The sequence below is a fragment of the Pinus tabuliformis genome, chromosome 6 (genome assembly GCF_031772625.1).
Source record: "Pinus tabuliformis cultivar Carrire ecotype Pingquan chromosome 6, CPIR1, whole genome shotgun sequence".
Taxonomy (NCBI): domain Eukaryota; kingdom Viridiplantae; phylum Streptophyta; class Pinopsida; order Pinales; family Pinaceae; genus Pinus; species Pinus tabuliformis.
The window spans coordinates 1486294521-1486307872 of NC_142292.1; the positions used below are offsets into that span (position 1 = coordinate 1486294521).

The 13352-nt window shown below is 37.4% G+C and overlaps 1 protein-coding gene across 1 annotated transcript in view; it reads left to right on the forward strand.

Annotated features, from left to right (window-relative positions):
• LOC149264256 (ribulose-phosphate 3-epimerase, cytoplasmic isoform-like) overlaps window positions 1–10558 on the forward strand; it is an 80228-nt gene extending 69670 nt beyond the window's left edge. The window contains exons 7-9 of the mRNA XM_089427892.1: window positions 8988–9080; window positions 9195–9236; window positions 9991–10558. Of these exons, the coding sequence (XP_089284018.1) occupies window positions 8988–9080; window positions 9195–9236; window positions 9991–10146 (291 nt within the window). The 3' untranslated portion in view covers window positions 10147–10558. The remainder of the gene's footprint in view (window positions 1–8987; window positions 9081–9194; window positions 9237–9990) is intronic.
• Window positions 10559–13352: the final 2794 nt, after the last annotated feature.

Genomic DNA, 13352 nt, shown 5'->3' on the forward strand with positions numbered 1-13352 from the left:
AACAAGTCCTTCCTGGTCTCGCAATGGGAGACCATCCTCATTTGGGATCTAAATCAGTGCCTACCCATCTAGTTGTGTCAAGGCCTGCCTGGGGCATACTGGGTATAGTGGTGTCATCAAGAAGGTGTTGAGAATTCAGTATTGCAATGATTATGATTAATTCTCTTTACTTGATAACTGCTTGTGGTTCCTTTTTACTTATTAACTTTGTTCCTTATTATTATATGTGTGAAGCATGAAACAACTACCAAAACCAAAAACACAATGACACAGTATATAGGTTGCAAGCCAGGGAAAAACCTCTCCTCTTGAGAGGAAAACCCTTAAATCCTTTCTCTTCCTTATAGATTCTTCAATTGATGAATTCCATGACCTTAAGACTGAGACCAATACCCTCCAAGACCAAGACCAACCTCTTTGAGTGATGTGCCAACTTCGATCTAGTCAAACCCAGTCAAATCTCTTCCAGTAGCACCTTCTCGACCTTTTGCTGCAAGATTTTTGGCCTCCTACTGCAGATCTGAAATTTCAGCCCCCAATAACTACTGCTGCCACATGTGGGAACTTTGATCTTCTTCTAGAGCCCTCCTCTGACCTTCGCTTGCCTTTCCTTGACTTTTGGAGCTTGAGAGAGACCCTTGGTGACCTTCGCTTGACCTCCTTGCCTCCTTTCCTCCAAGATCGAACTTGTAGAAGGATGCCCTAGGTCAGCTACAAAAACCCTAGTCCTCTTTAGCACATGTGAGAGAAAGATAGCCCAAACACAAAACTTCTTCGTCCTTCTTCTCCTTCGCTGCCTCTTCCTTCTTCTTCCTTCGCTAGAATGAGAGATGAGTGAGTGTCTTCAAGGAGGATGAGTCCTCTTCTATATATAGGCTTCTTCAAGGGTGGACATGGCTCTTCCTTTAGGTCGACTTGCCAGCTGCCAGACTGACTTGGTCTTGGAGGGTATTCCGACACTTTTAAAGACAAAAATAATTTTCTTTACAAGTTACAATGTGCCCAGTGGGGTCTTCAACTTATGACAATGACTCTTTTGACTTCTTGACCTAGGACAAACCCTAGAAGCACTCAATGGGTGCTTGACCTATAAAATAAAAGACCTTGAGCATGAAACCCATGCTCCAAAAACAATAATAATAATTTTCTTTTATTTCATAATTTACAAGAATCAAAAATACATTTCATACTTATGAAGACCGAACCTAGTTACACATTTTTCAACACTCCCTCTTAACTAGGGAGGTATTCATAAGAGGTACATGGACATTTTCAATTTGAAGAGATCTCATAAGAAGAGTCAGATTGGTAACCCATCTGTCTAGTGTCATATCAACAAGCATGGTCACATAGCAAAGCCTTGACTAACAACTCTATCTCTCCACAAGATCAGAGCACAATGTTGACGAGACAAATGATTTATAGACACCATCATCATTGTCTCTCAAGGTACATACTCCACTCAAGTGTTCACCGAGTATGACCTTCTTTGGACTATTCTTGTCTTGGATAGCTAGTCCTCAAAGAATATCGATCCACAACTACTCTTATCTTGGATGCCCTACCACATCCTCAAAGAGTATCGAATGCCAGATGGTTACCCAATCCTCCATTCTGTCTTCCCAAGTGAAGACAAGAATGACGTGCCTATCTCTCCCTCTCAACTAGGGAGGATATATCAACCAAGCCAAGCTTGTCTCTCAAGTACACAAGCTTCTTGTTAGGAAGAGATTTTGTCAATATGTCAGCTACCTGCTCATCAGTGGAGATATATTGTAGCTACAACACACCATTTTGTACTAGCTCTTGAATATAGTGATACTTGTTGTTTATATGTTTTGTCTTTCCATGAAATATGAGGTCCTCAGACAACATATACAACTGGTGTTACCACAATGTATCACTGTAGGGTCCATCAGGTCCTTTGAATAGGTCGGATAGCAGCTTCCTTAGCCGGACTGCTTCTTTGCTTACTTCACAAGCCACAACATACTCAGCCTCAGCACTACTCAAAGCAACTGTGTCTTGCTTTCTGCTCATCCATGAGATCATAGAGGATCCCAAACTGAAACATCCTCACTTAGTGCTTCTTCCATCCTGCTCACTGCCTCCCTAGTCAGAATCTGTATATTCAATCAGGTGGACATCATTCCTCCTATCATATTTTAGGCAATAGTGGAAAATTCCTCGTAGGTATCTTAGTATATGTTTTGCTGCTATCCAATGATCATGCTTTGGCTCCACTTGGAATTGGTTGAGAATGTTTACTGCAAAACATATGTCAGGTCGAGTGTTCACCAAGTAGATCAGTGAGCCAATCAATTGTCTATACTTGGAAGGATCCACAGGGCTCGATTCAGAACTCCTTAGTCTTTTCAAGTTTGTGATCATTGGAGTGGTCATAGGTTTGCAATCCAAAATGTCAATCTTCTTCAACATCTTGATCACGTACTTTCTTTAACCCAAATAAACTTCATCAGGTCCTTGTTGAGAGTCTCCATAAGCCATGTGGGTCTCCTCTTGGAGGAGGAGGGCTCTTGAGGAGGAGGATCAATAGGATCCATAGGTTCATCAACATTTGACATCGTTTCATCTTCTTTTGCACCCTGTTTTCCTGAGTCAGCTTCTTTGTCCTTCCTTGGGATAGGAAGGTTGTTGATCTTGCTGAGGGCCATATCTTCATCGAAGTTAACATCATGACTTATCTCAACTTCCCTTTGACCAACCACATAAATTTTATAACCCTTAGAATTTTCACTATAGCCCACAAAGATTCCTTTCTTCCTTGATGCACCCAATTTGCTTCTTTTATCTTTCGACACATGAAAATATACGGGACTTCCAAAAATTCTAAAATGAGAGACATCGAGTTTCTTACTAGTGAACACCTCTTCGGGAGTCTTGGAGTCCAATGCTTGATGAGGGCATCGGTTTTGAACATACACGACGGTATTTGCAGCTTCAGCCCATAGGAACTTTGGAAGCCCTTGATCATGAAGCATGGCACAAACAACTTCTACAATAGTACGATTCTTCCTTTCAGCTACACCATTCTGGTTGGGAGTGTATGGTGTTGTAGTCTCCCTCTTAATGCCAGCTTCTCTGCGATAATCATGGAATTCATTGGATTCGTACTCAGTCCCATTATCAACCCTTAATATCTTGATTTTCTTCTCGGATTGGTTTTTGATTAAGGCTTTGAAGTGACGGAACCAGGTGAACACTTCATCCTTCCTTTTCAAGAAGTAGATCTAGGTCTTGCGAGAATAATCCTCCGTAAAGATGAGATAATATAAACATCCTTCCAAAGAGTTTACGGGCATCATACTAGATATGTCGGAGTGGATCAATTGCAATATATCTATGGTCTTGCTATTACTTGAGGGGAATGGTCCCCTTGTAAGTTTTCCTTCGGCACATCCCGGACATACACCTTCATGCTCTACTTTGAACTTGGGCATACCTGTCACCATCTGTCTCACATCGGGTAGAGCCTTATAATGAAGATGGGCGAACCTCTGGTGTCATAATTCAGATTGTAGAGATGTGTCGCAAGACATGGCTCCCAATGGACTTCCTCCAACTTGATACAAAGTGTCAACCCTGAACCCAAGAGTAAAAGCATCTTTAAAATTTCTTTTCCAAACACGTACCTTTCCATCAATGAATGCCACCTTGTATCCTTTGTCTTCCATTGCTGAAATGGACACCAGGTTCTTCTTGAGATCAGGTACATATAGTACTTCTTGTAAATGAATAGTGTTACCTTGATTCAATTGAAGGGTAACATTCCCTACTCCCTTCACGGGATAGGTGGCATCGTCTCCAAGGATAATCTCCAAGTTTGTCTCCTTCTCTATCAGATTAGAGAGAGCTTCCTTGTATCCGGTGAAGTGCCTTGAGGCACCACTATCAATTAGCCAATTCCCCAAAGTGTTCGGTGGAGAGGTAGTGGAGAGGGTCGATATAAGATAGTACTCCTTTTGCTTATTGTTAACAACATTTGATTCTTCATATCTAGAGTTCCTTGCTTTCTTGGAGGGTAGATCATTTCGTGTTCGGTGGAGAGGTAGTGGAGAGGGTCGATATAAGATAGTACTCCTTTTGCTTATTGTTAACAACATTTGATTCTTCATACCTGGAGTTCCTTGCTTTCTTGGAGGGTCGACCATTTCCTTGATGTCCCGCATTCCTTTTTCCCTTGCCATAGGACCTGCCATTCCTTTGATCATCCTTGTTGAAGTTGCCCCTGGAATGATTGTGATCATCATCATGCGATGTGTCCCTTCTATTTGGACACTCCCTTGCATAGTGGCCAAACTTATTGCAAACAAAGCACCTGCCCTTCCTTCCTCCCTTAGATCTAGGCTTTCCATTGAAATGACCTTTAGACCCTGCATTATTTCTCCTTTTGGCATGAGCGAAGAACGCAGTGGGGTTGCTTCTATTAGAAGGCATTTCTTTCTCCACCATTCTTGTTTCTTCTTGAATGCATCTCGACATCAATTCTTCAAACCCTGGAATTCGATCATTATTTTCAATAGTGGTTCTAAATATATACCACTCGGGTGGGAGGCCTCCAAGGGTAGTGATAGTAAGTTCCCTGTTAGGAATGACCTCTCCAATCGAAAGTAGATCATTTTTGATCTTAGTGATCCTTAAGAAGTAGGATTGAATATCCTCGTCCTTGCCCTTCTTAATATCCTTCAACTTATTTTTGAGAAATGAAAGTTGATTAGCATCACTAACCTTGAACATGCTGATCAACTTGTCATAGATCTCCTTGGAGGTCTTCAATTCGGAGATGTAGGCCACCCGACATTTTTCGATGGAATCTCTGATAATCTTCTTTGCTTTGACTTCAACCCTATTATACTTGGTCTTCACAGCAGCCGGTGCATTTGAAGTAGGCTCAGGGATTTTACCCTTCACATAACCCAACACTTCTTGTTCTTCCAAGGTCAAATCAAGAGACATCTTCCATCCATGATAGTCATATTTTTCATGGAGCTTGTTTTCAGCCGGGAATTTGGATGAGCAATCCATTGAGCCTTTTGTCCTTGTCCAACGGTCTTTGGTGATTTCTCTTTCACTCTTGCTTGGGCTTTGTTTTCATCTCAACTTTGATACCATGTTAATTTTAGGTAACAATGGTATGTTCTATGCTTAAGAGCAATTTTAATTCAATTTCTTTATTAGCCCAATATCAATATCCAGTTTAGCAATCACATCAACATGATAGTAAAATGCAGATAGAACATAAACATAAACAATAGGATACAAGCCAAGACAAGAGGTCACAAGATGTGGCACCAGCCAGGGACAAACCCCAATGTAGGGAAATCCTTGATCAATTCTTCTTATATTCTTTAGTTGTTCAGCAGAGAGAGAGAGAGAGAGTACAATTTACAAATCTGATAATTTATGACAGCAGCAAAAAGCCCTAACCAGAAAAGTCAATGCTGGTCAACAGGGCAGAATTCTTCCTCTATTCAGCTCGGTCAAACCCAGTCAACTTTGGCCTCCAACAGCAAGTGTAATCAGCCCAAAATAGTCCGAAAAAGTCCAGTCAAAACTGGTCAATGAAAGTCAACCCTGCGGCCAGCCCTAGTACAGTCAACGCTGGTCAAAGGAGAGGTCAGATTGCCTCGGTTTTAGTGCCCAGATCTACGGCCTGCTAGGACAGAGATGCCTCACCCAAACCAAAGTCAAAACAGGTCAACGCTTGAAGTCAACGCAGTCAAACAACCTCCCTGCAGCTCGGTCAATGCAGTCAACAAAAATCTGTCCTCCTTTCCTTCGCACATGTGAGAGAAGAATGCCCAGAAATGCGTACCCAATCACAAGAGGGGAGAGAGAGATGTCAGATGAGACGATGGTGAAAATGACTTGAGGTCTCCTTCTATATGCAACGTTGAGGATGAGTTGGGGGTTTGAATCCCTGTTTTGCTTGGTTCCATATCTTTATTTGTACATGTCGGAATCGGATGATCTTTAGATCAATTCTATACCTCTCGGAGAGAGGAATCCAAGAAAAATATCAGCGGTCATAAATAAGATGATCCACGTGGAGTTTGGCCCTAGTTGCCAATTTTAACATTACTCTTATGTTAGACTTTGGAAGGATACATACTTCAACTTTCTATGTTTGGGTTCTTCCTTTTACTTTGTGTATTGAAATTAGAAATCTGACTTTGCTTTAGATTGTCACGATTGTTTGTACTAGGAAGTTCGATATTAAATTCATCCTCTGGGATTGGAATTGTATGGGCTTTACTAGTTGTCATAGTTGGTCATTTATGTTTTAATTAGCTTGTTCTTATTTATACTAGAGGTGGAATTCTTTCCCTTTGTCATTGTATTAGTAGGGGGAAGTTAAACTATTGACTCTTCTATACCTATATAAACATATTGATAGAGAGAATTCTAATTTTATGATCGATTTTAATGATACATCTTATTATTTTTATTGATCGGCATAATCTGCCATTATAATTCATCTGATTTTGAGTTTAAGAGTGAGGATTTTTTTAAGATTTCAAAATTATCACTTAAAACAATCTTAGTTCTTGTTTAAAGTTCTGATGTTGAAATCTGTCCTCTGATAGAAGAAATTAGAACTGCTGTTAATTTTTCCTTCTAAATCATTGAACTTATTATTGATTTTGGCAATTGTGGTCCATAAATGTCTATCAAGATGAACCCCAATTGCTGAGATTAAGTCAAGGAAAAATTCCACAATCTAGGAGGAAGAATAGCAACAATTTATTTGCCTCTATCAAAATTTGGGTTTAACATCAGATCTTCTGCCAAGTAGTTGGATAATTTAAGTAAATGTTTGAAGATCTTCAAGAAAATTTTCACACTCTTGAAACGAAAACAGACAAACTAATTTGACAGATTACATGTATCAGTAAAAAATTAGGTTATCATTAAAATCAATAAATACTCAATTGGCATTCTTTCTTTATTCCGATGACACTTGATTGTGCTCTTTCATGTGTTTCTAATGTATCTGTTAGTTTAGCATGCTTTATGCTTTCAGAGTAGCCTTAGGTACCCCTACAGCTGCTAATTGCTGTTTGTACTTTTTTATTCTTCATTCCCATTGACCTATCTCCTTTTTGGTCATTTGCTTGACATTAATATAATTATCTTATATTATCTGCAAGCAAATTCGGCCAATCAATCAAGTTCAATTCTTAATACATTGTCATGATGCTGGCCATCAAATTTAATTCCTACATACAGTTATACAAAAGGATTGTTAAAAAAATCAATTTGCTTAGAGTTTTGGTGTTAATGGTTATCAAACTACAATCCAGGTAAACAAAACCAAGCAATTTTTGCCATATGCTAAAAACAATGAAGAACACATTAATATCACTTCAATGTGCCTCGATGTCTATCTACATATGACTGGTTCACATGGTGGACCTGGTTCAGTAATCTATCAAACTTTTACTATGGTTTTTACCGTTTTTTCAAAGGATTTCGGGATTTAATTGATGCTGTCTTTTTAGTCCACCTGTCTCACTTTCGACCAGACTAGGAATGGGAGCCCTGAGCACATTAATATCACTTCGATGTACCTTGATGGCTATCTACATATGACAGGTTCACGTGGTGGACCTTTTGCACCAATGAAATTTCAGTGACCTGTCAAACGTTTACTATGTTTTTTTTCAAGAATTTCAGGGTTTAATCGATGATGACTTTTTTGCCCACCAGATCTACCTTCGACAAAAAAGATTCTGTTCAAAAATAAACTTAAGAATGGGAACCCTGACAGCTAGAGTTCTTGATTTTACTGGAAATATTTAAAAAATAATATTATTATTTCTATTTTTTTTCTCTGGAAATTACATCTTATATCTCATTGCTGAACAGTAAGAAATACATCAAGAATCATAGATCGTTATCCAGGCTGTGATTATCCAATACAGTCTACTACCTCTTCTGCGAAAATGCCAATTCTGTCTGAAATCTGTGCTGCAAACTGTGACCTAAAAGATATGATCTCATGCAAATAAAAATGGTTAACATCCCCATTGGAAGATCCATGACATCTCCTTTTCCATGTAAAAAAGACGCCTGCCAATCTGACATTAGAAAAATTTTGAGGTAAAAAATGGGCCTCAAAACAAAAACGTACAACCGAAATCAACTTTATAAGAACCAATAGGATTCAAGATGATGATGTCAACCATGGGGAATGATTCACCATTTTTGGAGTAAAAACGTAAAAAGATTAAAAAATAAAAATAACTATTTTTTCAGCTTGTATTTTCAACTTATATTCCTACGGTTTTACTCAAATTTCAAGCGGGAGCACTCGTTGGATGCGAAATTTAATTATTCATCTAAGGACTACCCATGTTGCATACTTTCGATGGACCGTGCTACACGCAAAATGAGAAATACATGAAAAACCGTGCAATCACGATTTTTCATGTATTTCTCATTTTGTGTGTAGCACGGTCCATCGAAAATATGCAACATGGGTAGTCCTTAGATGAATAGTTAAATTTTGCATTCAACGAGTGCTCCCGCTTGAACTTTGAGTAAAACCGTAGGGAGATAAGTTCAAAATACGAGTTGAAAAAGTAGTTTTTTCGTTTTTCCCTCTAAAATTTGATGATGTATTCTAATCTTGTTTTATCATTTCCATTATTATTTTTATAATATTTCTTAGGAGGCCCATTTTAGACCTCAAAATTTCTCTAATGTAGTGTTTCAGACTGTTGTTATAAGATAGTTACATCAGCCAATTCTACAAGGAAAATTAATAACAGAAAGGAATTTAAGAAGAGCATGTATATTTTTGACAGTTATTTACCAAAATAACAATGAGAATTGTAAGATTGTAATGCGCTACTTGTAGAGGTCTGGGCAATCCAGTTGGTTGATGTTTCACTAAATGTCTTCCATCTTTATTTCCTTCATTTGTGAAAAATAGGCCTCATATATACCATGTCTTATTTCAGGTGGAAAGTGAAGAACCTGTGGAAATGGTGTTAGTGATGACTGTTGAGCCTGGTTTTGGAGGGCAGAAATTCATGCCAGATATGATGGATAAGGTGACTAGTGCAATATCTGTCATATCTATCATTTAGCAGATTACATCATTGAAGTTATCGTTTGCCATGGTGCACTTTTGGACAATCAGCAGCTGTTTTTTTTTTATGTCACAGGTTCATGATCTACGGCGGAAGTATCCTACTCTCGATATTGAGGTAATTCCTGTTAAGTTGTTATGTCACTATGATGTCAAATGTAAGGTTTTAGAACAGATTAAATCTATGGTGTGATGGCCTTTTTGTTCCATGTGGCATTCTGATCAAGTGTCTTCTTTGTTTTTTGAACAACCAATGATTTGATATTTCTATAGACTGCACATATATGGCTATTCTCATCTTGCTTTCAAATCAAAGGTAGATCTTACATGAAAAGAAAATTTCACTCTCAGGCTTGTTAGTAGAAGCTGTGGAATTTTTTGTTTATAGATCTTAGGGGAGTTTTTTTTTTTTTTTCTATCTTTTTCTTAATTAAATTTATTTATTTATCCAAGGAAAAGTCATGTGAAACCTCTGGGCACTTCCTCACATTTTGTGGATAAACCTATTTGTGGTGATTACGGCACCTGAACTGGTATGGCCATTGAGTGAAAGTTGAAACATGTAACAGAGGTAGCCAGCCTGCAGGGTAAATCCTGAAACCTCCTGCATGAAGTTCAAACTTCAAAGCACTTGATACTCAACCTAGCTCACTGAGTTTAATCTTGGGGGAATTTAACTCTATTCATGCTTTTCTCATATTTTTTTCTGTTTCAAAGGCTTCTCAAAGAAATGTTATATCTGCGCTTTTTCCTTGATTTAGATGTAGGTTCCAAGCAATGACATAAAATGTCCTTCCTCTGAAAAAGTGAATTAAGGCAAGTTATTTTCATCTGAAGGGAGTAGAACATTTAACTAGTTGCCATTTTTGCAGGTTGATGGCGGTTTAGGCCCATCTACAATTGACCAGGCTTCTGCTGCTGGTGCAAATTGTATTGTCGCTGGTAGTTCTGTCTTTGGAGCAAAAGATCCACCTGCTGTAATTGCCACGTTGAGAAAAAGCGTTCAAGAAGCTCAAAAGTCAAAATAGTCTCGTATATTGGATGCTTGCTTTTAAAAGTTAGCTTTTATATTTTTCAGCATGTCCCTATGCCTTTCAATAAGAGCCAAGGTCCCTCTAGAGGAACGCTGAGGTATTTTGCAATATAGTGACCTGTTGCCTATTACTATGTTCCACTCCTTAATAAGGAGAATAGGATGACATAACCCTGATTATTTTGCTAATTATTACATAGCAAATGGAATAATTTTTTGGATTCAAGAATAAAACTACATGTATCCATGTCATCGTTTCTTATGTGGTAACATTGGAAAAAGAAACTAATGTCCACAAATAATCTAAACTGGTCTACCCAAAAGGTGTAATACGAGCTTCTTGTAGGATCTCGTCAACGAATCTCAAGTTATATTTTGCATATATTTTAACTCTTTAATTTGCTAGAGAGTAAGATCCAAATTGAACCTGTTCCTTATAATCATTATGAAGATTATTTGACCAGATCCAGCACCAACTTGGGAAACAAAGTGGAGATCATTTGTCAAGATACCAAATTATTGTACAGGTTTAAAGATCTTTGATTCAAAATGTTATCTTACATTAGAGGCACAAATGGATGTTTTGAATTAGTTGTAACAATGATTAACTACATATATCTAGTCTTCTAGAGAAGAATAAAGTCTAGAAAAGACGAGGAAACAACTGTAAAAGGCAGTGATACGAAGACTTTGAAATGGTGTCGTCTGTCTACAGAGGTGGAGGAATTGCCCGGATGGTCAAAAGTGGGCTGGAATCCAATAAAAAAAAATTCAAAAAATCTCGCAGTAGCAGTGTTTGAATCATGTTTTTGATGATGGAAATGGATTCAGCACCATCAAAAACTTCTGGGGCACCCAAAATCTTGAAATTTGACAACTGTAACCAGAATTTCCATGATTTTCGGAACAAATTTGCAAGCTAGTTAATCTACAGCCTTTGAAAGGCATAAATTCAATAAAAAAATATTGCCATTGATAGGTTCCAACTCCAAGGAATAGGATGTACCCATAGAAGTCGTCTTTCACTTTCTATTTTGAAGACTTTTCTATAATTAGAAAATGGTACAACATCGCAAAAAAATATAAATATAGTTCCATATGATGAATAAAAACACTTCAGTACCAAAGTTCATTTTGACCGACGTTAAAACAATTCTGTAATGGGTTGGACATTCTAACTTGATGTAAGTCCGTTTTACAAAGTTCTATAGCATTTTATATGCAAGGAAAGAATCCGTTATTCAAAGAAATGGTAAGAAACACTCATTATATATGCTCAGTATATGGTGCAGAGAAAATGAAGGAATCGATAGAGTACACACACGAGAACACGGTGAACAGTGATTTAATGGTACGATATTCTTCATCCATTTCTTAGGTGCCTTTAAATAGGTATCAGGTGCACCAAATCTGAGCCCAGGTATCATGTTGTAGAGATACAGTGGGCCTAAACATTGCATTGCATTTCATATTTATATTGGAAAGAAATTGAAATTCGCTAAATCTCAAGCATTGACAAATTTGAAGGAAAAAGTTAGTTAAAATTGAAATTCACTAAAGCATTGGCAAATTTGAAGGAAAACTTAGTTTTATGGTGAATTGCAAATTTAGTGGCTAGGAAATTAATTTTTTAAACATTTAATGCCACACAAACATGCGCAAATTTGAGATGTTTTGAGGAAGTTACAAGAAAACTCCCTGATTCTTTTTCTGGAATTGAATGGTAAATTTTATCCAATGACTTCTACATGGATTACTTTTCAGATTTTACTTTATCGAAATGGACACCAACTAGGTGGCTTAACCCAAGCCAACGGCAGCGCCTAACGAGCCATATATCAAGTATTAAATGCATCCGGAGATGCACGCGATATAGCTCGTTAACACGCAAAATGCTTTTTTTTATTTAGTGACGAGTTTTGCATTTTGCGTGTTAACGAGCTATATCGCGTGCATCTCCGGGTGCATTTAATACTTGATATATGGCTCGTTAGGCGCTGCCCAAGCCAACCCCTAGGCATACATGTGTGATGTCATGAACCCACTAAAAAGTAAAGATTAATATTTTAACACGTTTATTTGGGTTGGGACATTATAACACTCGTTTTAAAAAAAACACAATATGGCTTATGTTTGACCTTGGGCGTTATTCTAAGGATAACACATTTATTTGGGTTGAGAACTTATAATAATTGTTTGAAAAAAACACAAAATAGGTTTTCTGTTTGACCTTGGGTGTTATGGCAAGGTTTTTTTGAAACCAACACATAATTCTTGATAAATTTATTCTTTTCATTTCTACATCCAAATCTTTGTGCGTTTAAAAAAATACTTTATTAATGTAACTCTATATTTTTCTGTGGTTTTCAGACCACTTTTTATACGTATTCAAACTACTTATTTTGAGCTTTTTAATCCATCCATTTTGAGTCTTTGACCTATTGATTTTGAGTTTTCTCCTATTGCACGGTGTTAATCTATCCATTTTGACAAACCCTTTTTGGGGAAAACCACTACACAAAAAAACTTCCATTTGCAATGACCACATTTTATGGAAAACTAACCTTTTCAAGAAACCGCCCTTTATGAGTTGCAAATCACAAGCACCAATTCATCTATTATGCATTAAGTAAAATAAAGAGGTGGTTTTAACTTGCTGGTGATAATAGTTCACATATAATCAATATACTTGTGCACAAAACTCATAATTTACTCATTTTGAGTTACCATTGTGTCAAACATTATCCATATACCTTGAGCATAAATTTCTTGTAATGACAAATTTTTTAACAAATTACATTGCACCGTTAAAATTTTAATAAAACTTCAAGCAATTCCAAAAATAATTTAATGGCAAGTTTCACCTATGCTACCATCTCAAGCACCAACTCAAGTTTTGAACCTTTAACTTATCAAAGACAATAGTTCACTCATAAATCAATACTTGTGCATTAAACTCACAATTAAGTTACTGCTGTGTCAACCGTTGATGACATACTTTTTCCATATATCTGTTTTGCATATGATCAAGTCACAGTCACAGTGGAAAGGATTTTGACTACTAATTTTTTTGTGTAAGCTTGGTAGTACTTCCTTTTTCTGTTAATTATCTATAGGTAGGGAACAAAAATTATTTTTGGCGGCCTCAACCTGCTCGAGGGAAACTTGGATACCGATCAACATCATATGCCATCCAAAATT